The sequence below is a fragment of the Urocitellus parryii genome, chromosome 6, assembly GCF_045843805.1.
Source record: "Urocitellus parryii isolate mUroPar1 chromosome 6, mUroPar1.hap1, whole genome shotgun sequence".
NCBI lineage: Eukaryota > Metazoa > Chordata > Mammalia > Rodentia > Sciuridae > Urocitellus > Urocitellus parryii.
This window is the reverse complement of record NC_135536.1, coordinates 145,583,958-145,609,975: the sequence shown is the minus strand read 5'-3', so window position 1 is coordinate 145,609,975 and position 26,018 is coordinate 145,583,958. Positions and strand designations below refer to the sequence as shown.

The window sequence follows — 26,018 nt, the reverse complement described above, 5'->3', positions numbered from 1 at the left end:
ATTTAACTTCTTTAAGAGAGGAAGAATACAGCTATTTGTGTTTTTATTTTTGTCGGTAAAAGGCTAAAAGGAGGGGCTGGGGTTGTGACTCAGTGGTAGGGCACTCGCCTACCATACATGAGGCACTGGGTTTGATCCTCAGTACCATATTAATGTAAAATAAAGATATTGTGTCCACCTAAAGCTAAAAAATAAATATGTATTTTTTAAAAAGGCTAAAAGTATACAAACAGGTAAAGACATCTAGCTCTTCCTTTGACTCAAGCTACTGCAATTTTTTGAAGTACCTAAGAAACAGTCATGATTAACTAACCTTCCTGTTTGCACTTAAGGTAAGCAACTGTCCCAGGGACAGTCTAGTTTTAGCACAGAAAGTCCTGTGTCCCAGGAAACCCCTGGGTCCTGGGCACAAGGGAGAGGATGGTCACATCCTGCGGCACTTGTCTTCCAGCTGTGATGACATTTTTACCACTAAGTGTCCAGGATGTACTTGAACACCAGCCAGGTGGCTTGTGCTGTCTACCATCCTATCTAATTCTGTGTCCACAATATTGAGTTCTGATTCAGGTGAACTGGAACTTCTTATATATATTCTCCCAGTAATTCTGTGCTACCATGAAGACATGCATGTAAACTTATGTTTGCTTTCATTAGAGTTTAAAAGAAAACACACCAAAATCGAGTGGAAAACATTCATTCTCTTTAGGAACAACATAGTATTTTTTTTTCTCCTCAGATTTTTTATTTCTACACAGTCTGTGACATTTCTCTTTACGAACAGGAGGTTAGCAAAGTCAGCTTCTTAGATGATTCCATTCTAAACACACATCCTAAACAAACTATCAAATCAACCAGTGGGAAGCTCAAAAACATCCAATAAACACTATTTTGTCCACGTAATAATGAGTAGGAAAAGGTTCTTTGTGTTTCCACTCTGGTTGATCACAGTGGCTGGTTTTAAAGAACATGGACCTCTGGGGTGACCTGCCATGATGTCAAGGGCAAGCCGTGATCCAGAGACTTAGCACGATGACAGCTCATGACTCCATACTGGTAAACACTTCTGGCAGAATATTTCCTTGAAGACATGCATTCCAACTTAGAGATGAAAATTAAGGTCTAAGATGTTTATTTTCCAAAATAAGTAAAGGTGGGTTGTGATATTAATAACCTGCTTACATCAGCACCCATTTACAAGTTAATGAGTTAGGACACTGACATCCAGCTAAGCCCATTTAGACTCATAATAGACTCTTCATCGTCACTTTGTCTTGTCATCAAGTAAAAGGCTGTCACCTGTACCAAATTCTAATAAATAACACCATTACCAATTACGGTGAACATAAATCAGCACATCTTTGACCATGTTGGAAAAGACAAGCCTTTGCAAAGGAGTCACCTCTATGTTAGTCTGATAACCACTAGTTAATTTGGCAGATGGGTAACAAAGATCTAAACTTGCTATTCAAATCAACTTTCTTTCTTTACCTGGATTCATGATGTTTGTTTGTTTTTTAACAGATCATCTTGAAAGGCATTCTATATTTCTCCTCCACTTATTGACTAAGGAAAACTAACTCTTCCTAACCTACCTGCCATCACCATTACAGGGACGAGAGGAGACACCCACCCACCCACCCACCATGTGAGAGAAGGAGGGAAGACCCTCCAATGTCTTACCTCCGCCACCATATTCATAACCCACCTGCAGGTGGCATTACCACGGATCCTTCTTCCTGAATTCACTACCATCAGATCTACCACACTGTGCTACAGGAAGCAACGCTTAGCCCACATTATGTGAAAGCAACTAGTCTGGACTAAAATAATGCTGTGCTGCTAGAAACCCATTAATATGTGATGCTACATCTTTGAAAGATGGGGACTTTAAAAACAAGACCCATGTGCAAAATAAAAATGAATCCAAATGAGCACACTCCTCCTAATATCTTAAATTCAGTAGTATAAGTTTGCAGGTCCACATTACATGGCCCATGAGCACGAGGCCTCTGTCAACTTCCGGGGCCTGTCCTGGGTGCCTGGGTGCTGGGTTGTAGGAGAGCCACCCAGTTCCTGCTCCACACACCCTGTTTCATCTAATGTGTTATGTGTTTCACTGGACAAAACACCCCCACTGTCAGGATTTCTGTTTAAAGTGCAAAAAGCTTCCACGAGGTTGGCTTGTGGTTGCTGCATTTTCATCCTTCAGTCTTCGAGCTCAGACAGAGCTCCAACCCACAAGGGGGCAGTTGAGAACAGCCTCTTTGGGAGGCACAGTCCACCTTGTCCTTCTGTTTTCCTGCACAAGATCACTTTGCCGGTGCAGGTGCAGTTTGAGCATCAACACCCTCCTCACTGAGTGCAGGGTTCTACCCCTCACCAGTGAACCAGAACACTGGTGCTAAGGGCTGGGGCACAGAGATGCTCAAGAATGCAGACTCTGACAGGATCCAGCTACTCCAGAACTTAGGCCACAACAAAAAAAGAGTATTCAGGCTGTGCACTACCTCATGACTTAGTACTGCAAAAAATAAATGGTCCTATAAGCAACTTCCAACAATCATTTTCCCTATCATGCATCCAGTACAGGGGAACCGGTGCAAACATAGCAGATATGTTGATTTGAAACATCGCAGTAGACTACAGCTTTCCTCTCCATAAATAAAACACTATGTTTTTTGAAGTTCTGCACATAGAAAGCAATTCATTCAAGTCTTAAAATGAATTTAAGTTGCTAACAAGTGACTTTTTTCTAAAGATGAAATTATTTTGATTTTTTTTAAGATATAGTCTTGCTTATTTCAAAGACTTTGGAAAGTAAAAATGTACTTATTTTTCCCTTAAAATGTTAGTTTATTATTTCATGTTAGCACATGCAAACAAAATAGACTCTTAAATATATTATTTTAATCTGGTTAATGTTTAGACATCTTGTTCATAGATGATTAGTCACAGTATCAAACAGATGGAAGCTCTGTCTGTGACCAGGTGCAAAACTGGCAGAAACTATCTCCACAAGTAGAGAAAAAGGAAGTTTTTAAGATTAAAGAGATAAAAAAAAAGTGTTTTTTGGCAAAAGTCCCAATTCAAAACTAAAATTCCAAAGCCTCTAAAGGCATGAACTAATCTGAAATTCAGATAAACTCTGAAGTCAATTGGCATTGCCCAGAGTTCTCTAAAGTAAGCAAAATAGGGGCAGTTTTGATAATAAGGCCCCCCTACACATAAAGTAAGGCCTTTGTATGTTAGTGTATTTCCAAACAAGATGCCATTTAAAACAAAATATTTCTGCTTGTCAAAACCAGTGTCCATCCTCTTCCTCCTCCTCATTGTCTAGGTAGAGGAGGGCAACTTTCTTTTCATCTGAAATCACTGACCTTTGGTCTACCATTCTCTGCATCTGCACTGTCTTATCGAACCCCGCCTGCTCCGCACCCTTCTCTCCATCCCCAGCAGAGGCCTGAAAGCTCCCGCCAGCTGCCCGGTCATTCCTACTGTCAGCATCTCTCCGGACACCACGGTCAGATACACTGTGAGCATCCACTTCTGTCCCTGCCTCTGGTGTCCAGCGGGGGATCGCCTTTGTGTTACTCACGTCCATCTGAAAAGTAAAGGAAGTTTCTTTGGGCCCCAGTGCAAAGTGCCTTAGCGTTGTGCTGCTGCCTGTTAACTTGCCTAGCTCAGGGGAATCTGCAGAACCAGCCAGAGCAAATGTTTTGGCTATGGGTCCATGGATGACGATGTGTTCAGCGGTTTTGGTCTCTGTAGGACCTAATTGAATGTGCTTAAAGGATCTGCTAATACCTGATGTCACTTCTGCCTCTGACGTGTCCCCTGCACTACCCTCCTGAGGAGACTCAGAAACAAGCCTTTGGAATGTGCTCTTTTCAGTCATGAGGACTTTTCTACCCAAGGTATAACTACGAGTGGCCTGGGCCATGCCTGGAGAGCCCTCTCCTGGGACGATGCATTCTGAGTCACCAAATTCCACAGGCTGGGGAACTGTCAGCTCAGTGGCCGGCTGCCTCAGAGGCCCGATGTCGATGTGCCTGACAGATGTGCTGCTCCCTGGTGACTCCTGGGTACATACAGACTCCCCTCTGATATCCCACTCCACTTTGTCTGAAAGGGGGGCTGTAAACTGAATTTCCTCCTTAAGTCCTTCTTTAGGGCCTAACTGAAGATGCCTTACAGAAGTCTGGGTACCCACTGACTCTTCAGTTACAAAACTCTCACCAACCTTCACTGCCCCCGAAATGGGACCCTGAAAACTAATTTCCTTTTCAGCATGAAACTGCCTGGAGCCAAAGGTGCTGTGCCTCTCGGATCTCTCAGGATCTGTGGTGGACGGCTCTGCCAGGTCAGGCTCTTCTTTGCCCCCTGCCTCCTGCCAGGCAGAGATCGGGCCTTGAAAGATGACTTCTGTGGACACTTGACTTGGATGGGGACCCACCGTGAAGTGCCTCACAGACTGGCTGGCTCCTGCGGAGCTGCCTGCCCGACTGAGGTCACTACTTACCTCCGCCACGTCTGCGGTGGGTCCTCCGTGGGAGACTTGCTCAGTCCTCCAGATTTCTGTGGGGCCTAGTTTAATGTACCTACTGGACTGGCTGACGTCCTCCAGCACGTGAGTCTGCACGAAGCCCCTGGGGCTGCTGACTTTCACGGTGGCTGACACCGGGCCTTGGGCAGAGGGCTTGCCAGCGTCATCCAGATCACCAGACGGGCTGTACAGTTCCCTCGTGGCCCAGCGCTTGAAGCGAATGCCACCAGCTGACACTTCAGCTCCACCTTCCCTGTCTGGGCTTCCAGGTGACTGGCCATGTCGCTGGGTCAAGCTCTCCCTTACCACTGACTCCACAGCTTTCTCTATTTCCCCGGCTTCATCTCTGCTCAGTTCCTCTAGGTCCAGTTGATCAGCGTCCACGGTTTGTGAGAGGTTGACCTCAGCAACTAAGGTCACAGGCCCACCTTCGGAGGCCTGGACTTTCTTCACATCAACTAAAACGCTCCCCAGCTCCCCTTGACCCTCTCTGGTCAGGGTAGACAGCTCTTTCTTCATGCGCTCAGGCAGCTCAGGAAGGGTTTCTTCCAGCTGCCCAATCACCTCCACCAGCTGGTGTCGAGGCTCCTTGGAGAAGCCGCCCTTAATGGAGGTGTGGAATTCATGTGGTATTTTGATTTCTTTTTCGATGACCGTGGGTTCCGCATGCAGTTCACCACTAGCTTCTTCCTTCCAGTGAGCAGAACCCTTGCTGCCCCCCGGGGAGGCTACTGGAACTTCCAGGGTCTCCACCTCCTTCTCCTCCACTGTGCCATCCTTCTTTCTCCTTCTCCAAGTCCCCTGCACAATTTCATCTTGCCAGGAGTACCTGATGGTGGATTCTTCTTCAATGTGAACCTGCCCATACACGGAGCCTTCATCTCCATCATGGCCCCCCGGGTACTCATCTGGGGTCGAAACAAAATAACTCTGTTCGTCCTCTGAGTCACCTGCCTCCGTCACTTCTTCCACGTGTGTTACGACGTTCTCCCGGGGCGGCTTGGTCCTTTGACGCCGATTCACTGAGAACGTGACATTGGTGTCTCCATCATCTTCCTCTTCCTCGACAAGCCCCTTGGAGCTGGGAGACACATCATCCACCTCCTCCACTTCAAAGGGGGTGGAAAACTCCTCCGCCCCGCGACTGCCTGCGTAGCTCACGGGCTCTTCCACGATCTCCACGTTGACCACCTTTGCTCTCCCCTCTCTTCCCTTCAGACTAAGGTTGATGATATCCCCTATCATCCGCTCTGCCGACTTTCCCTTCAGCCCCACTTCCTTCACATCCTTGCCTAAAAGGCGGTCCAGGGCAGCTTCGTCTGAAACATCAATTTCTTCCATCAGTTTAGACTCCACGACTATTTCCGTCTTTGTCTTCCTGTCATCAGGAAGCTCTTTCCTATCCACATAAGTGACTTTTGTGTCTGGGAAAGAATTAGCAGACACTTCGGTGTCGGGAGACTGGGTAAACTGCTTCAGGATATTGGTGACAATGTTTTCTGCTATGGTTTCTGTCATGGAATCGCTTGGCAGGGAACTAGCAGTGTCACTGGTGCCCAACCTGAACCTTGTCTCTTTTGTCATCGTCTCTCCCACTTTACTGTCACCAGCATCCTTCTTCTCCGGCATCTGTAAGCCTTTTGGGGACACCTGGGGTCTGCTGCCCTGGGATACTTCTAGACTAATGGGTATCTCTCTTTCTTTCACACTTTTCTCCTTCAGTGATTCCTTCTCTTTGACCTTTTCCCTCATTTGCTGGCTTTCTCGCTTTCTGGCTTCTTTATCCAACTTTGTCAGTTCTTCCCACCTTAAGTTTCTTTCCTCTGAAGCCTTTTCTTTGGAATCAAACATTTTCTCTTCGGGCTTAATTTTGATGGCTCCTAATCGATTTCTTTCTTGCTCCCTGGTGGTTTGCACTTCTATTTTTTTTCCCAAAGTGACGGTCCTCTCATTTGGCCGAGGGCTCTCTACAACACCTGCTCCCACATTGTCCCTGCGTTCTTGGTACGACTCTCGGGCAACGGTGGACTCTTTGCCTGAATAAGTGGGGGCATCCCTTGTACCTTCGGGTTTGGGTCTACTGGGGAATGTTTTAACTTGGGTGTTGGTTGTTCTTAGAAGACTGGGGGTTGGAGAGAAAGTTCGGAAATTGGTTTGACCATTGACAATTTTTTCGTAAGAGTTTTCCTGCCGGGTAGTGACGGAGGAAGAATATCCTCTTCTGGCCTCATTTCCAACAGACTTGGTGGTCCGAGATCCGAAGTGCCCATGAGAATACAGAGCGGAGCTGTGGTTTAAACCCACCAAGGGGGATTTCTGCCTTGGAAACAGATTTCTTTCATTTTTCCTCTGTAATACTGAGTCGGTATATTGATAGGATTCGTTTCTGAATTCTGTAGAAATTGAACAAACAGTTCATTAAGATGACAGGCATCATTTATCTTTTTTATTAAAAGCACTAGTGCAGGTCAAATCCCTCTCAACATAATATACCCTATTACCACAGGAAGGCCCCTGTAAATAGAGCATTTTTAGTCCCCCAATTTTCTTTTTTTGGGGGGGTCATTTAAAAAATTCTGTCACAATAAAATATAGCACTACAAATACTGCAACCTAACGCTTTTCTCCAGTTCCTAATTTTAAAATATTCACTCATCGTAAGAGAAATATCAAAGATCTGATTATAAGGCATGGCACATATGCGAGAGAGGCCAGAGGTGCTGGGTTTTGCAGCTGAAATTTCACAATATTATGATATTTCAGAATCATTAATTTCTACTTTTTGAGGTAAATTTATTTTACTTATTTCAGCAGAGAAGAACTCTATAATTATAAAGTGTATAATTACTGAACACCAAATAGTATAGCTCTCCTCCATTTAATATACTCTTCTTTTTTACTGATTTCCCTGCGGGGCCAATAGGTATGGGAGACTTTAACTCTTTTGAGCTTCCTGATTTCTTCTCCTTTTACACGTGACAACCTCCTCATCTGATAAAGTGCCCATGCAAAAAGTTGTCAACCCTACCTTCTGTCCGGGAGAGACAACCATCCTAGAGTTGAGAAGAATCTTAAGGCTTCCAGCTTTGCTCTGGACCATCCACAAATAGGGTCACCCTTTGCTCTTAGGCATGGCAGCCAGCGCTTTAACATGGCCAATGCACCAACCTCCCAAGAGTGCCCCCTAGTGTCTTCCCACACCCCATCCAGCTGAGCTGGGGCAGAGACCTCTCTCCCCTTGATCTCCCTCTAGACAATCAAGGCCAAAGACCTCCTTCAGGTAGATCCTAAGATATAGAAGAGAGACCAAGCCAGGAAAATTCCGACAAAAATTCCTCTTTTTAGGCCAAAATACTGAGATTAAACTGAAAAATGCCAGAAGATGAACCCCCAGGAAACACCTGGATTTAATTAAGGTTCAGCAAGATTAATATGGATGATCACAGACTCGTTTCAGGTCTATCATCTTGTGAGCAAGTGGACAACATTAGTTTAGGCAATATGACAAAAGTCATATATAAGTGTACTAATATGTGCTGATCAATTCCCTACCTGGGAACTCACCTATAGATTTATTCAACAAAGAGTTGATGGGTACATACTCTGCAGGACATAGTACTACTTGGAAGCCTAAAGTCTAACTAAAAAGTTCACAACTAGTAGTTTTTATTCCATAGCTGCTTTCTTTGGCATAATGGTAAATGCTAAAGTAAATTTAGTTACAAATATGAGATCTCTATATCCTTCAAGAAGCTTAAAAAAACCATGATGGAAAAAAAACAAGTTAACAGAGACATCCATCAGCCCTCTTCCTGGGCTCCAAGGTCACCACTTATAAACTATAATCAAGCCCCATTCATAGAATGTTGGGCCTCCTTGCAGCTTAGCCCTGGGCCCTTCCTCTAGGTATGTCACAGTCTTTCAGACTTACATATGTACAAGTCAAAAATGTGGTAAACCTTGAAATCTGGTGAATGAATAATTGCTGTTTTATAGATGTCAGATGTTAACTGATGCCAGGCAGGTCATCTAAGGGCCACCTACATGGACATCTTTGCTTTTTTAAGGCTTATTCTCAAAATTAGAAAGCAAACTTGCAGACATTGTCTAAGTCCAAATCCATTCCAGTCAAATGAATATCAAATTCTCCTGTGTTGGTTCTACCGCTGTAGGAAGGATAGCCCTGTCCTGCAGCTTTGGGCCTGAAGTAAGAGTGCTGTCAGGGCACCCAGACAGAGCTCCTGAGCTGTCTCCACCTATGGTGGGAGAAATGCTATAACCATCCCCGCCTCTGCCCAGGTAGCAGGTTCCAGAATGTTGACCACCTGCTGTTGCCTAAACAGTATCTTCCCAAACTGGATACAACCTTAACACTTCGGTTTGGAAAGGGAAAGCTTGTCTCCTCCAAGGGCATGATGCACAGGTCCATGTCCGCAGCCTCACCACGCTTCACTTTGCCTGGCTTGCCACTTTGGCTCCTCACCATGTTGGCCGGGAATATCTCAAAATATTGGCTTGATGAGCACATGAGTTTTAAAAGCACTTCCCCACACGATCTCATCAACATTGTAATTTAAATAATGTTCCATTAAACTAAGAAATCTATTTGGCATTTAAAAGAGAGATGAACTGTTACCTGAAAAAACATAGGCCAGCCCTGTCCTTCCAGATCAGTGGGACCTCACTCTCTACCCACAGAAGGACAATTCAGATGGAAAGTGTTTTTCAAGTTAAATAATTAGCTTCTCTTATATTTACCTTGTGGCACATTTTCGGTGTACTCAGTCCAGATTGTTATTTCCGGATTACTTTCTCCTTCCAACAAGGCCCTGGAAAAAATATTTTTTAAAAATAATGTATTAAAAAATGTAAACAGCCAGGTGAGGTGGCCCACACCCATAGTTCCAACTACTTGGGAAGCCTGGGAAGGAGGATCGTTTGAGTCCAGGAGATTGAGGCCAGCCTGGGCAACACAGTGGAATGCTGTCTCTAAATAAACAAATAAACAAATAAATAGGAAAGGAAAGACAATTAAAAAAAAACAGAGAGATGTGCCTTTTATAAAATACATTGGGTACCATTTGGTCAGTGACCACACTGTCACAGTGCTATGTGGTTTAGGACTTGTGTCTGGAGATATGGCTGGGCGGGGGCTGCACCATGGACGGTCAACCCACTCACCAGCCTCCCCAGGCTACACTGCTATGCTCACAGCCCAATCCCTGGTGCCCAGCCCAGCTCCTGCCACCTGACAGATGCTCAACAGATACCAGGCAGCTGAAGAAACTGAGTGGGCTAGGGATTCAGAAGTACTGAAAGCAAAGTCCTTCTGTAAGGCCTTCCCCACCCAGGGCAAGGAGGAACATGACATGCACAACGTGGTGTCTCATAGATGGTGCAGCAGGGAAGACGAGGTCTGGCTTCTTTGGGCAATAGGGAGGGGCCCAGGCCAGCACTTCACCCTGGGCTACTGGAGCCCAGAACAACTTCAACGCCTACGGGGTCTTCTTGGAGTTGCAGGTTGGGGGCAGACTGCAGAGGGCTGACCTGAAGAACAGTGACACCATGCATAAATAAGTAAGGCAGCTACACTGTATCTGTGGTTTCCAAATGGAGTTCCTGGGGACACCTTGGAGATGGGGGGGGGGGACAGAGAGAGAGGGAGGCAGGCAGGAAGGAAAAGGAAGACCTGAGGACCCTATCTACTATCTACTGTCTCTTACAGTAAAATAATGGAAAGCACCCATCTAGGTGATTCTTTGGCTATGCTTAGCAGCAAGATTCTAAAATTACAGTGTCTTCTTTAAGTTGTTGCTCACATCTACCATTTCAGATCTGGCACTGTGGTAAGCGTGGGCCTGACAGACCCGGCATACTGGTAGACTGGTAGGGTGGGGGTTAGCACAGGGCTGCCCATCAACTGGTGGCTCCCAGAGGCCCCCCAAGGCTGCTGGTAGCTGTAGGCGCAACAGTTGTTTGGTTGCTAGAGCAACATGTGATGTCACTAACCCCAGTTCCCAGAAATACACTGTATATGGCAAAGGGCAACCAGAACCACAGCCCACATGGAAATGCTGATATTACTACTGAGAGTCAGGCAGGAAAACAGAGGAGGGAGCCCAGCTCTTGGCAGGGACTTGGCAGCTCAGGCAAACCACACTGAGATTTATTTCTACTGAGTTAACCATAGTGATCCCCACAAAGGCCAGAAACTCACTGGGAGCTGGAACAAAGCAAAGAAGGCAAAGAGGGGTCTGCTGAGGTATGCACGGGTGGGCTTGCCACAGAAGCGGACACTGAAGCGCACATGTGTGCAGATGCAAGAACACCAGAGGCCAGAGCCCCAGCCTTCCACTCAGGATGGGAGCCAGGAAACAGGACACCTCCCATTAATCCCACACCCTCATGACCAAGCAGTTTAGGTTCCAGGAACACAAACAGCTTCCATCACCAAGAAAATTCTGGGGTCTGTATCATAAGAGAGATGTTCAGAATAAAAGCCAGACTCCAGGGGTCTGGACCCCAGAATTACAACAGCAGAGAAGGTAGCATCCTACAACTAAGGGGGCCAGAGGAGGGCACAGGGAGATGGCCAAGTTCTAGTTCAGAGCCTGCTCAAGGTTCCAGAGTAAGACTCGGGTGCCCCAGGCCCTTTCATCAGGATGAGCCAGGAAGAAAGGTGCCTGTGAGGGGTTCAGGGAGCAGAAGACATCAATGGCACGCCCCAGAGGAGAGATGACAGATTCCCTGGGGGGAGCTATGTCTACCTCCATCCCACAAAGGAGAGTGGTTCTGTTTTACTTTGCGGGGAAATTCAGACCACCAAGCTTTTGTTGAGTTCAGGACCCTGAGCGGAGTGCTAAGGTACGCAAGACAGGTACGTGGACTGGGACAGGGTTGAGAAGCAGCACCAACGCCTCCCACACCCAGGACCTTTCTTATCTCTGGCCAACTCTCAGCACCCAGCTCAGCTCTACCTCTCATGCCCACTCACTCCTGCGCTCCTGGCTGCCCCACTAGGCAGGGTCTTGATTGGCACCCTTGCTCTACAGAAGGCTGGATGGAGTGTAGAGATGGCACCTTGGCCAGGGGACCACAGCTTACCAAAACAGTGAGCCACAAACCCAGGAAGCCGGCTTGCCCAACCCTTCCCCTGGCATGAAGTAGGCCTTCCCACGAGGCCAGAGACAGTGGCATTTCATACAAATTTCAGAAAAATACAAATCCTGCAGACCGACCCTCCAGACCACATTCATGAAAGTGATACAACGTCTCCTGTGATTTCACCCCAAACAGCCCGGCAGTGCTTTCCTTCAAGAGCCCCTCATCTGTGTCCTCCGTCAATGATTGGATCCCAGAAGCAAGGCACATGTCACCTCCTCTACCCTGTGTGCCCAGCACAGGTCTGACGAGCACAGCTGGATACTGGTCATTTAATTCATGCCCCAGCAGCATGTGCACCTCAGTGGCAGGCACGGAATCCTGCCCCTGTCAAACTCAGCTCCTGGGACTAACAGGGCAAAGGCAGAAACAAAACCTCGGAGGTTTCCTCTAACACTCTTCAAGGAACAGTTTCAGAAACCACTGTTTCTTTAAGGAAAGCACAGAGCATTCTCGGAGGCGCCCAGCAAACCTGGTTATTTTGAGAGTGGTGGAGGAGAACTGCCTCCAGGCCCTGGAGACCGCGAGGGGCGCCAACCCCTGAGTCACAGGCCATTAGTGAGCCTTTCACAGAGCCCCACCGGTTGGCAGCCCCTCGAGCAGGAAAACAAGCAAACATTCGGAAAACCCCCGGACTCTGGCCTCATTAAGAAGTCCAGCACAAACCCACAGTGCTGTAATGTGGCCTCTGGCCAGGCTCCAGGCCCTAATGGGCCACCCGGCATCCTAACTGGCCCCACGGCAGGGCTGTCTGCACGGAATAGATGATCCTAATGGAATTTCAAGGCATATCTGCTATTGTTCAGCACTGTGGGCACAAGGCCACCGCACCGTACACCTCCCATAAATGAGGACAGGAGGGAGGGGACAGGGACAGGCAGAGGATGTTTCTAGAAGCACTCTCTGTATGGAGCCTGCCCTGGCCCTGGGGCCTGTGGATGGCTCACCTGGCATTACCTAGCTAACACAGGAGTGGAGCTATGGAAGAAGGAAGGGAAGGCTGGGGACTCTGAGAGGTGGGAGAGGAGCCTCTGAGCTGCCTGCCTCAGCCTCCTCATTGCACATAATGGAAGGTGAACTCCTCAGATGGAGAAGGGCTGCCTGGATCACCGGAGACCCTGGCCCATAGGAGGTCACTTGACTAGGAAGACTGTCGCATAAAAGGGAGGAGAGACTCAGTTTAAAGGGGTCAGAAGGACACGGGCTTTATGTGAAGGATAACAAGGAGGTGGTGGTGCTGGGCCATTTCCCGCGATTCTCTCTGTGATCAGTATTAAATCCCATCCTAAAATACATACTAGAGACCTGGGTGCAAAGGGATTGGGGGCAGAGAGTCTAACAGAGACATAAAGGTTACTTATAGAACAGGAAAAAGCGGCACAACAAGTGCATAAGGGACCAAGCTCTGGAGGCAGAAAACCTGCACTCAAATCCTGGACCCACCAGGTCCTAGTTTTACCACTCATACTTGCTCTGACTCAGTTTCCCCATTTCTGAAATGGGGAGAACTCAGGTTTGTGGTGGTAATCAAGTAAATAAGTGGAAATTCTTAAAACAATAGCTGTCACAAAGTAAGTGCTCAGTCAAAGTTAATTATCATATCACGGGCTGGAGATGTGGCTCAGCGGTAGCGTGCTCGCCTGGCATGCGTGCAGCCCGGGTTCGATCCTCAGCACCACATACCAACAAAGATGTTGTGTCCGCCGAGAACTAAAAAAATAAATATTAAAAATTCTCTCTCTCTCTCTCCTCTCTCACTCTCTCTTTAAAAAAAAAAAAATTATCATATCACCACCTCCTCTTCAACCTCAGAAATAAAACGATTTTCAGTTAACTAAAGTGAGTTAAAAAGGCAAGGGATTTTTGATTATTTAAATTTATGGTTGATTGGGTGTTAATTTGTTTACTTAGTTAGCAACCAAACATACTGGTTTATCCTCTCAACTATATATTGTTAAAACTATAAAATTTTTCTTCATTCCAAATGTGTCACCTAGAGAGCAAGTAAGTCCCTACAATACTGGGTATTGACCCCAGAGCCTCCCACTAGCGAGGCAAGCACTCTAGCACTGAGCCATGTCCCCAACCCTGTTTAAATTTATTTTGAGACAGGGTCTCACTAGGTTGTCAGGCTGGCCTCGAACTTACCATCCTTCTGCCTCAGCCTCCCCACCAGCTGGGATTACAAGTACATGCCACTGTGCTCACCCAAAAAAGTAGGATTTAACTTTTAGAAAATGAAATGTACTTCTCTCAGACCTTGAGAACCCTTTAAGAAATATTTTCCTTTGAACACATATGAAAAGGTACAAGCGACCTAAAAAATAATGGAGCAACCAGAAATATCAGGAGAATGATAAGATTGTAGGCATTAGGAGTTATCTATACTGCTTCATGATTAGTAAAGTCTAGACGAGACTAAAATGCCTTGTCCCTCAGTTAAAACACACCCTCACTGTCCACTGGAAGCTTCACAACCCCCCTGTGCAGACACACAAGAACATTTTTTGATGTTATTATTTCTAAATTAAACTTTTAAAAGGACTTTTGCCTTAAAGACCCCAGGCAGTACATTTCCGCATTACAGTTTCATAGCTGGCTAGGCAAAACTTTTTTCAGGCTTTTTCTTTTGGGAAATCATTCTGGCCTTGCTTTTCTTTGTTTGTTTTGAGGTGAAATATAGAGCAAACATCATATGATGTACTCCTTTCCCCCTAAAAAATAAAAGTTAAAACATTATAATTTTTTTTATTCTTTAAAATTTGTTCCAATTAGTTATACATGACAGTAGAATGCATTTTGACACATTGTACACAAATGGAGCACAACTTCTCATTCCTCTAGCTGTACATGGCACTGAGTCACACCAGTAGTGTGATCATACGTGTATGTAGGATGTAAGCATTTATCTGACCAAGACTGTCTGTCACCCAGACCAAAAATCCAGGATGAGCCTTCTTCCTGTTATCCATTGTACAGTTTCCTTATTCCTCAGATTTTCAGTTTCTGCTTTTAGATTTTTCCTGAGTTTTTTCTTGCCTTTGTTCTTTCACTTTTGATTACCTTTTTTTTCCCACTGTATTTTCTAATGGGTTCTTGCTGACGATAAGTTTGCCGTCGCCGCTGCCGTGCAGGGGAGCTACCTATTTTCTAACTGTGCTTCCACCCGTTCTCAGCCGAGAGCAGCTGGACCAGTTCTTCATGCCACAGAGAGATGGGTTGGGACACTGTGGGTTCTGGGTATTGCTCTCATTTTTGTCATCTTCAGATTATCAACCACCGATCCTTTGTAAGCACCTATTTATGGAGAGGGCTCTGTGGTGGGTGATCTAGTTTGAAATAGCACCCTTGAGTAGCACACTTCTCACATGTTCCTGCCCAGAAAACCCACAGTCCCTCGGGCTCCTTGCTGACTCCCGCACCACCCAGGCACTGCTGTGGCTGCCACAGTCACTTATATCAGGCCCTCACTACTAGAACTCCAAAGAAGGAGACTCCTGAGTCTTCCCTGCCTCCTGCCCACAGACCCCTCCACCTCCACACCTAGGCCCCCAGCTCCCCACCTGCCTGTGGCTGTCTGCCCACTCCATGCTGCTGGTCTGGGGACTGCTCCTGCCTGCTGCAGAAAGCCCCAACTCAGTAGCCTGATATCTGAGGCCCCTGCACAATCACCTTCCCGGATCTCTGCTCACTTACCTTGGGTCTCCTTCTTCCACTCATTTTCTGATTTATTCTTGCCTACCTGGAGCTCCCTCCTGATCCCTTTCTGCTGGTCCAATTCCTAAGTCCCTGCTTCCCCCACTGACTTCAAGGAAAAACCCAAATTCCATGTTCTTTGAAAATTTCTTTGTCTCTGAACCATATTTATTAACCTCTTTCAGTTGGCAGTGAACCATCTCCAGTACTTCCTTGAGAACGTGTGTTCTGTCGTTTTCATATCCTGTCTGACATTTTACCTAAACAGTATCCCTCCTACCACATTTCCCCTACTTGTCACCTCCTCCCCACATCCTTCAAGACCCTGGCCAATCTCTCCTTCTCCCAGAAGACTTCCCCAAGTCTCACAACCCCTGTGATCTCCAGAAACCTCTACTTGTTTTCTATCATACACAAGGCTACACAGGTCCATGCCTCCCTATCTACAGCTTAGGATTCTTAACACCAAGGCCACAAAGGTCATACCTTTTCAATCCCGAGTCCAGCACTAAATCCTACATGTCCTGTATCTCTGAAGCAGCCTGAGGGCCCCACATCCCACCTTATAAGACACAGCCTCACAGGCTCCTGTCTATCCATTACTCACAATCGTCCATGACAGGTCCCCAAAACCAAGCTAGTCAGGGATCCCCAAATGCCTGGCACTGCCACATAGGCCATGCTAACTCAGTCCTAGGTCCCCACCCAGGAGATGCTTGTTATGATTGGCATGAGGTATCCCCCCAAAGCTGTGTCAATGAAGAACTGTCCAGAGGTAAAATGATTGGATTGGGAGAGCTGTAACCTAATCAGTCCACCCTAATTTGAATGGACTGATGTGGGAACTGTAGGCAGGTGGGGCATGGCTAAAGGAGGTGGGTCAGTGGGGGCATGCCCTGAAAGGGTCCATTTTCCCTGTGACCCCAACCTCATCACTTTCTTTGTATCCTGGTCACCACTCGCCATGAGTAGAGTAGCTTCCCTCTGCCCTACCCTTCTACCATGATATTTTGGTGGATTGCTCTTGTCATATCTTTTGGTCACAGCAATGCAAAACTAACACAGTGTTCCTTCAGCCTGGAAAGCCCTTCCATATGGGCTTCCCTTCCCACAGGAACCCAGCACTGTCTCCTCCAGGAAGCCTTCCTCGCATGCCGCATGGGCTCCCCCTGCACTAGGACTGCACCATCCTACAGTTGAGGACAGGGGCAAAGTCTTCACCATCTTCTACCTAGAGCATCCCACTACATCCAACACCTTTCTGTCTAACAGGACAGTCAGCAGGGCATGAAGAGGCAAAGCCCTGGCTAAAGATCTGAGGTTAGAATCTCGGGCTCTCTACTTACTAGCTGTGTGATCTTTTAAGTAACAGCCTCTTGGAGCTTGGGTTTCATCACATGCAAAATATGCCTTGGCAGAAAAGTTATAAAAATTGGAGATACTATCTACAAAGCACTTAAGAAATGGCAAGTACTCAACAAAAGGCAGCTATTACCTGTCACAAAGTAACAATCAGAGGTCCAGGCAGCCTACTTTAGGATGCATCAGAAACAGGATGGATGATGATACAGGGATAGACAGGGAGACAGCCATGAGATAAAGCAAATTTAGTTCATTGGACAATCCAGATGGCAGGTACAGGAAGGAGTGCTTATTCAGCTTTTCTTATGTTTGAAAATTTTTACAATAATACATTAGAAAGAATTAGAATATTCATTTTGACATGAATCTGCAAAATAACGATTCAAGGAATGAGTGTTGCTTATCTAGGATGTTCAGAGCTTCAAATTTCATCTAATTCAGGCCACTCTCAGGAGGCTCTACAGGATTCTGTGACCCTAGACAGATCCAATGTGACCCTGAGTGGATGGCCACACATGCTGCAGACATACTGATGCCCAGTGTGAGCCTGTACTACACCCCATAGTTTCCCCTCTCCAACAGCAATCCATCTTTGGTCTCCTACTCCAGACTGCTGTGGGACAGGCTTAGCATTTACCAATGCCCCCACTCCAGGGTTGCAGAGTGTACACAAATCACCTGGCATCTTTTTATAAGGCCCTCTAGGATCCAGTAGGCTGGAGGTGGGCCTGAGATTCTGCATTTTCAACAAGCTTACAATCATGCTGCAGTTGTGGCTGGGTGCAGACTATCCTCTAAGCATGGAAGCTCTGGATCAGTGGTTCTCTACGCTGGCAGTGCCCAACAATCACCTGGAGGGGTTTTAAAACCACCACACCTGGTCCTACCCCACACCAATCCAATCAGAATCTCTGGGCTGGGTCAATGCCCTCTCAGGGTCTTCAGGGGTTCCCAGGTACAGCTCAGGCTGAGAATCCATCTTGCATCTGAGCATCTCTCCTGTAACCACTCAGATGCTGGTGCAATCAACATTCATACTGCAGGAAAAATCTTGTGATTGCATATCAAGCAGATGAGCACCTCCAGCCCCACACAGCAATGCTGGTGACAGGGAAAAGGGAGCAACCACAGACCCTGCCTGAAAGGGGGTTCAGCAGGACCATGTCTCCTCTTGGTATCCAAGGTCCCAAGCCCAGCCTCATTTTTACTCCTGATCACCACTTATCAGGCAGGAGACAAAGGCAGTGACCTTCCTGCCTTCTGGCACTGAAAGGTCTCCTCCTCCTATCCACCTGCCAAGCTGGATGCCTGACCTTTCTGGCTACAAACAGGCCAACAGGGATTGATGAAAATCTCCAGTGTTGGACTATGACATTCACTGTCTTCATTTTATTACTTATGTTTACTTTATCAAATTATACATTCATTTATAAATTACAAATCTATATTTGGAAACCATAGACATGCAATTTTGTTATTTATGATCACTTTAATGCTTCTCCTCCACTGTGAAGGTTCCAGGAAGGGTTGGGCCAGGAAGGGTTGAAGATCTTTGAGAGCTGGCCTTGGTCAGAAACACAGAAAAATGTGCCTTAGGCTTTAAAGAGCCCCAGTCCTTTCCCTTTCACATGAGATTTGCAATGAGATAGTCCACAGGGGGATGACTGCCAACTAGACAGGGGCAGGGGCAATGGCCACTGCTGGGAAGTCACAAGTGGGAGCAATTCCAGCCCCGGCAACACCACCATCAGCCCCTCTTCCCTGTGAGGCTGTGTCCATCCACTACCTTAAGTAAGGCCTGGGTGGGAGGAAGGTCAACTTTCTCAAAAGTGCTAAGCATGATATCATTGCAACACGGCACTGAGGACCATGCTTTCCTTTCGTCTGCCAGGGTGGTTTTCAAAACTCTTCACACCACAATCTTGCAAATGAAGTGGGCACTGTGCCCACTTTCCATGGTTTGGTGAGGAAGGCACAGACCTGGGATCAGACTCGGCTGGCTCCAGCCCTGCCCACTGGCCTGCAGCCCTGAACTCCAGGCCTTTCTCACTCACCTATAAAAGGTTGGCCTGGCATTCACCTCAGAGAGTGACAAGGAGCAGAGCTGCTAAGTACTGAGCACCGTGTCTGACAGGCAGTACCGACTGCATCGTGTTGGCTGTTGTTACCATTGTTACCAGTGGGAACCCGGGTCTCTGTCCTTCCATAATACGTTGCTGATCTCTGGGGCCCTTCCGAGCATGAAGCTGCTAGGAAGTAAGGGGCACCATCTCAACCAAAGGTTGATGACCACCTGGGGAGAGGTCACACAAAGCAGGTTCTGAAGAGGACCCATTGCCTTCTGTGCCCCACTTACACCCTGCCTCTTTGAGTGCTCTGTGACCTTTCCATCTGGATTGGTGATACTGAATTCAAGTCAACACCTTGATGAAGCCAGCTGCCCAAGAGTTCCATACTAGTCTCATAGTGCAGATGCAGTTTTTCAAGGCCAAACTGATGCTGGGGGTGAGGGTGTGTGCATCAGTACCCTGGAATTTGAAGGAACAGCACAACAGGCAGATGGATTCAGATGTCCTGGGTCCAAATCCTGGCACTCTATATTCTAGCTCAGCAACTTCTCTGAGTTAAGTTTGTTCCTCCATAAACAAGGTATCCAACTCCTAGGATCTAGTGAGTTGACAAGTACAAAGCTCTTAGAAGATGCAGAAACACTAGGCAAAGGTATGAGACTCAGCTATTGCCAACTCTGAGGGACCCCTGGCCAGTGATCTGAGCAAGACCTTGCTCTTCCTCTTCATCCTTTCAGCCATAGAGGACTTGACTCTTCACCTGGCCATGGAAAAGGATGCTCTCTGCTTATATCACAAAGCCACAGAGATGCTTCAGTGAGTTTATACCACTGACTTCAAGACAAACCTGCACAGCATCCTTACCTGTAGGTGGCCACTTCCAGACTGAGGCCAGTTTTCACCTGCAAAAGTTCCTGATAGTCCCGCAGTCGGTCAGTCATGGCCAAGGTGAGGGCCGCCTTCTCATCCTCCAGGCAATCGATCACCCTCTGTGAAGAGAAAAGAAGGGCTTTTAGATCCAAGAACTAGGTCGAACTGAAGGTGGCAACAGTTCAGGGCATAAAAGGAGGTGAAAAACCTCCAGTCTTATTAAACAGGTGATCAATTGCAAGGATGGTTTCAAATATTGTCTCTCTTCTATATGGAAGATTTAAAATTTTTTGTAAAAATATCTTTATTTTATTTATTTATTTTTATGTGGTGCTGAGGATCAAACCCAGGGTCTCGCATGTGCTAGGCGAGCGCTCTACTGCTGAGCCTCAACCCCAGCCCCTGGAAGATTTTTTTAATGCATATGGAGGATTTTGATAGATCACTGGCTTCTCTGCTCAGATGGTCTGATAATAATGAATGCTAAGGTGTTTATTTAAATCATCTCTACAATTTCAGGCATCAGTCTACTTAGGAAAGCCAATATATCCAACAGATCAATTGATATGCAATTGAAAATAGGCCACAACCAGAAATCTGGGGGTTTACAATACTTAAAACTGGAGACACTCAGATATGAACTAAAATTTCCCTAAAACTTATGTTTTCTCCAATAATTATCAGGTAAACTGATGCAGAGTTCTTTTTTTTCACCTAGAGAAACTACTTTAAAATTATCAGGGAAGAAATATATTCTGGAAACAAATGATTGTTCTGGATTGTTCTTGCACAGCTATTTAATAAGCACTCTCATGGTGCCTTCATGCCTGGCTAATTACCTTCACCTGGCCTGTCCCTCCTTAGACAGGAGACACCACTACCCTTTGCATTCAGCTTCCAGACACATGCCCCTCAAATGCCAGTCACATAGCACACTTGTAACACTTGTTACAAGTGGGATCTTGGTGAATTTAACTTAAGATAAAATGATCAAAATGATATTACCCTCCTCAAAATGTACCATTTTAGGTCCACAATATCTTTTGTTATCGCACACAATGGCTTCATTTGTACATTCTACACTTTGTGTTTTCATCATAGTTGTTAATTAGTCACTCTAGGGAATAATTAACCAAGCAAACATTTAAACCCTGAAATAAGTCCATATACTTATAACTTCTGGTATGGAATGGAAAGTAGCAGTATTTTCGAACACAGTTAACTAAACTAAACCACACTTATAATCACTTATCTTTAGAATTGAAAACATAAGACTATTCGGGAGAGATATGTATTTTCATTGCTGCTAGAATCTAGCCACCATCCTAAACACCTGGCAAGTTACTGAGAGTCCAGAAGAAATTCGTAGTATCTATGAAACCAAAGAATGATCTGAACTAAGATCTCACACCGGATTTATCATTCTAAAATACAAGATCAGCATGTAAATAGTTTTGCTTTCTACAACAGTTTCATTTCTAAGCTGATGACTGTGTTAGGTTCTCTTGTTATATAACAGGTGCTAGAAACTAAAAGCAAAACACACTTAACTTTTAAAGCAAAGGAATAAATTTAAGAACCACTGACTAATGACTCAGGATGAATATGCTTAAGGGAACCCAAAGCTAGCATTATAAGCAGATAAAGCAGTTTACCAAAGCAAACCACATGACAGCCTTGATTAGTGACAGAGTTGCCAAATTTAGCCATGACATTCACACATTCTATAGTAAGTCCCAGTATTAACATCTATGTTACCCTGTTCTACAGGGAATATAAATTCAAGTACAAAGTTATAATATAAAATGTGCTATAAATACATGTGAATGAGTGTATGTGTGCTCACACCATGTATCTTTTCTAATATAGTAAACTTGAGAATTTGTAGTAATTTATTCCTTACAACAAAGTTCAAGTGTTGCTAGATTACTTAGAAAAAAAATCAGATGAACTCAGTTCTCTACCCACAAACCTCCTGAGCAGATAAAGATGGCTCAGCTATACCAAAGGGGTGTGCACAAATATTCTCTCTCCCTGCCCCAAACACACAGAAGACTGCTATGCCCCACCAAATGAGGAAAATGAAACAGAGCTTAAGCTGAAATTAGTATCATTCCAACCACATTTCCATGTGAGTCAGCTCTTCCTAAATTGTCAAAGAAAAATTCTTGAATTTTTGGAAGCAGGAAGATGAACAAGTAAGAATGATTGACTCCCAATAGTCTCCCCCCAAATCACAACTAATCTTGGTGATAGCACAAAGCTTCAGACATGGACTCTGCTTTGCTAGAAGTTCTCAAGCTAAGGACCAGCCTGGAGGGCTAGAAACCAGGCACAGAATGCTAATTCCAGCCCAAGCAAAGCCGTTTCACCTAATGTTGCAAAAAACCTGGGAGAGATGTCAGTTTTTCCAGCTGCAATGGAGAGAGCTTTAGGAGACCATCACAATTGATGGTAAAACCAAGTTCCACCCAACTGATGGTAAAATCAAGTTCCACGCCAAGGGAAAGTGCTCTGCTGTTCATGTCAAGAGAATTAACTCACTCTACCAAATCTTCTAAGCTGCCCCTTGTTGAGCACATCACACAGACAGGATAGGAAGAGCTTGCAAATGTCCGAGTCACTCACAATTCTGAACATTAGAGCTTAAAGGGACTTAAATACCATGATTACCTCACTCAAAATACAAAAACTAAATGTATTAATAATAATAAGCATAAATTGGATGCTACTTAAGTATTTATAGCTCTATCCCAGACAGCACCCTAAACTCTACACTCATATCTTACAATCACAGATGGGTATTTGACCCCTTTAAGAGGTTTCTCTTAGATGAAAGAGAGGAAATGTGACCCAGTGATTGGTTGTTCAGGCATCAAACCGAGGAGTACCCTGTTTTAGCCACTTACAGACTAGGTGATCTATATGCCCATTTCATCATCTATGAAATAGGGCTAGGATTTGGAGTAAAGATCAAGAGTGAATATGCATAAAGTGTTTGATACCTGTGCTACAGGAAGCACTTTGATAGAAGTTAACTGTTAGTAATAAAACACTGTGAACAGGAAATCAGTTAAAGCAGCTTTTAGCCTCCACAGACTGAGCTTGTATGGAATCTGAATAAAGTAGAGGCTTGGGATTAAATCATAAATACCTTTGACATAATTCTGAGCATTTTTATGGTGTTTAATCTTTTGGAGTACAACTTGAAATATCGTTGCTGACTGGGGAAAGATTCAGGATAAGGATAAAGTAATAACTAGTAACATTCCATAAACTGGGACTAAAAAAAAAAAAACACCAAGAAACCAGGTCCTTATCAAAATGTTCTTTCCTTGTTACTTTTAGGGGAAAGAAGCAAATTCCAACAAGACAGAGATATCACTGGATAGAGAGTTAAGGACGGGGTCCTATTCTGAGTCAGGTGTGACCTCAGGGAAGCACTTCCCTAGGTGGTCAGAGTCCTTGTATGGAGAAAGAAATGGACAGTGATTCTAACTACACTTCCAAGTCCCCATCTCTCTTCCAGCCAGGTGAACTCTGTTTTCACCTGAGATCTGATGTTCCTCTGAAGATTTCATTAGAGGTGAAGGGTTCTGTTGCTAAAAAGAACACTGAAACCAGAGCTTAAAGGTCTGAAACGAGCCAAAATTGATTTATAAAATGAAGACAAACAAAGCCCACAACCCAAAAGACAAAATTTCCTACAATTTAGTCCCATATTACTTTTTATGACTGCCCATCTAGTCTTTAGCTCTTTGGATACTGAAACTCTAGCACAGTACAGGGAACCAAAGATAATAAGATATTTGGTGACTCTCTGTAGATACCTGCCACATCACCCCAGTCATTCCATATCAATACCCACAAGTGCCCTTTACTTCTAATTTTTTTTAAAAAAAGCACAAAATCACCATATCATAAATTGTTAGCTCAGAGCTGCAAACTGTTCCCTTAAAATCTTTCTGAAATTGTGCTGACGTTATTTCAAACTATTGTCCTTAGAACTACAGATTTAAGTACATTTCTAACCCTGGCTGAGGCTAGGTAGGGCCAGAGCCAAACACTAAGACTGGACTGGGTGTACAGACAATAAATCAACCACAGATGACCCTGCTGGGTTCAGAGGGTGAGGGCGTTGCTTCTCTGAAATAGTAACTGTTTATAGAAGTCTGCACTTGTAATAACATCCACCACAGGGACCTGCTTTCCCACAACTTTTATACTACCCAGAGATCTGACATCAGCTCATACTGTGAGCAAAATGACTCTGGACCTTTCCTGCAAAATAGTTGCTGCTCCTCTCAAGAACAAATAAGGCAGCCACAACTATCTGAGAAATCATTCTGACAAAATAAAAACCGTTTTGGAAACCAACTTAAGATTGGGAGGCCTCCACGTAAGGACTTGCTATTGCCTTGAAACTTCCCAACACACTGACATATCCAAGTAGGAATGTGCTGTCAATTCTGGAAATCAAGAGAAATTTCTTGGTTGACTTTTGGGTCTAAGTTTACTAGGTATACAGAGCACAGGCGACTGGGAAAACCTAAAGCCAAGAAGGTCGTTTGTTGGGATGTGCCTAGTCATGTCAAAATTTAAAGTTGTGCCCCATGGTGAATGCCTGTGATTCCCTACTACTTGGGAGGCTGAGGCAAGATTGCAAGTTCATGGTCAGTCCCGAGGAATTTAGCAAGACCCTGACTCGAAATTAAAAAATAGGGCTGGGGTTGTAGCTCAGAGGTAGAGCGCTTGACTACCATGTGCCAGACCTTCAGTTCAATCCCCACTACCTCAAAAAACAAAACAACAACAATCCTTGTTAGGTTGCCAATCTAACAAGATGATGGGGACTGAGCTAGCCATGGGACCTGTTACCCAAAGCTAGACCACTGAAGAGTTGAAAGACCAATGGACCACACTCTTCTTCCAAGGCTGGCAAGCTGCTGGACCCTGAAGGCTCCTGCCGCAAAGTGTTGGGTACCCTTTGAGCCGGCCCTATCCTCTCTTGATGCCGCGCTCCGACCCTGAGTGAACTGGCTGTGGTTCCTGGAACCCCGCTTTCCCACCCACACCGTAAGCTTGGTGACCAGCTGGGGCCACAGGAAGAGGGGGGCATTCCGGGCACGGACCTGACGCTCCTCCACTTGCAGCCCGTACTCCTCGCGCATCCGTAGCAGCTCATCCTCCAGCCGCGCGCGCAATTGCTCTAGCTCGAGCGCCTCGTGCTTCAGCGCCTCTGCTTCCTTGGCGCAGAGTTGCGCCTCCTTTTCGGCTTCGCGCCGGCTCTCTTGGCCGCGCTGCAGCGCTTCTTCCAGCTCGCGCACCTCGTCCTCGTACAGCTGCACTGTCTCCCGCCACGACTCTGCCACCAGCAGCGCGTAGCTGTCGTGCACCTCCCGCAGACGCGGCGGGGGCGCGGCGGGGCCGGCAGCGCGGGCTCGGTAGTGCATGGTCAGGCTGGAAGCGCGAGAGCGAAGCTCCCGCACGTCGCGCTCGTGGGCCGCGTCGAGGCCGCGGCGCTCAGCCTGAAGTCGGCCCAACAGAGCTTCGAGGGCGGCTCGCGCGCCAAGCGCCTCCTGCAGCTCGCGCTGCTGAGCGCCCAGCTCGGCGTCCAGGCGGCCGCGGGCGGCGTTCGCTTCGGTGGCCAACAGCTGCAGCTCCCGCAACTCGCGACGCAGAGCGTCGCGCTCACCCTCTGCCAGTGCCGTGGCCCAGCTGAGCTCGTCCAACTGCTGCCGCAAGCTGCGCGCCTCCTCGGCGAAGCGGGCCTGCCCCTCGGCCCACAGGTCCTCCTGTCCGCGCCGGTGGCGCAGTTCCTCCTCCAGGAGCAGGTTTTCGCGCTCCAACTCCCGCACTCGACAGACGTATTCGTAGAGCCGGGCGTTGAGCTCCTGCAGCTCAGCCTTCTCGGACCCCGTCTGCAGCCGCCAGGACAGCATCTTGCTGGGTGTGCGGGGCTCTCCCGGCTATCCAATTCCGTCCTGCCCTGATCTTGTCCCCTCCGCCGCGCCGCTCCGGCCCAGCCGCCGCTTCGGAGGCCCGCAGACTGGGGCGGGAGCTGGCGAACCGCTGCACTTGGCGGACCCGGAGGGTAGCCGTGGGCGCGGGCCACGGCCCTAGCCAATCAGAGCGAGGACAGGCGCGGCCACTGCGGCCGGACAGCGCCGCCTGCTGGGCTGACCGTAGCGCCAAGAGACTGCCCAGCCCAGGACCCTGGTCATTTTTTGCTGCCGTCGGATTACAGCTGGCGGTGGCTCACTGGCAGAGCAGGGTCGGAGAAGGGACGCGGAAGAGGTCTCCTTACTGCTGCCCCT

The 26,018-nt window shown here is 46.6% G+C and overlaps 1 protein-coding gene across 2 annotated transcripts; it reads right to left on the bottom strand.

The window, feature by feature from the left end:
* Positions 1-678: 678 nt before the first annotated feature.
* Positions 679-25,729, bottom strand: Synm (synemin). Of its 2 annotated transcripts, XM_026394725.2 has the most exons (5): positions 24,834-25,729; positions 19,696-19,820; positions 9,302-9,372; positions 4,520-6,936; positions 679-3,601 (listed from the first exon to the last, which is right to left on the bottom strand). In XM_026394725.2, the coding sequence occupies exons 1-5, from the start codon at positions 25,641-25,643 to the stop codon at positions 3,296-3,298; spliced, it is 3,729 nt and encodes a 1,242-aa protein (XP_026250510.2). In that variant the 5' UTR covers positions 25,644-25,729; the 3' UTR covers positions 679-3,295. The 2 variants fall into 2 exon arrangements, with proteins under 2 accessions (XP_026250510.2, XP_026250508.2); XM_026394723.2 differs by having other exon boundaries at positions 679-6,936.
* Between the last annotated feature and the right edge of the window lie 289 nt (positions 25,730-26,018).

Bases quoted from the DNA above. Each gene is read 5' to 3' on its own strand.
- Synm (XM_026394723.2), bottom strand. From the start codon at position 25,643: ATGCTGTCCTGGCGGCTGCAGACGGGGTCCGAGAAGGCTGAGCTGCAG. The intron at 9,373-19,695 runs GTAAGGATGCTG...TATTTTTTCCAG, and splicing joins CTGGAAGTGGCCACCTACAG to GGCCTTGTTGGAAGGAGAAA. The intron at 6,937-9,301 runs GTAAATATAAGA...CAATTTCTACAG, and splicing joins CACCGAAAATGTGCCACAAG to AATTCAGAAACGAATCCTAT.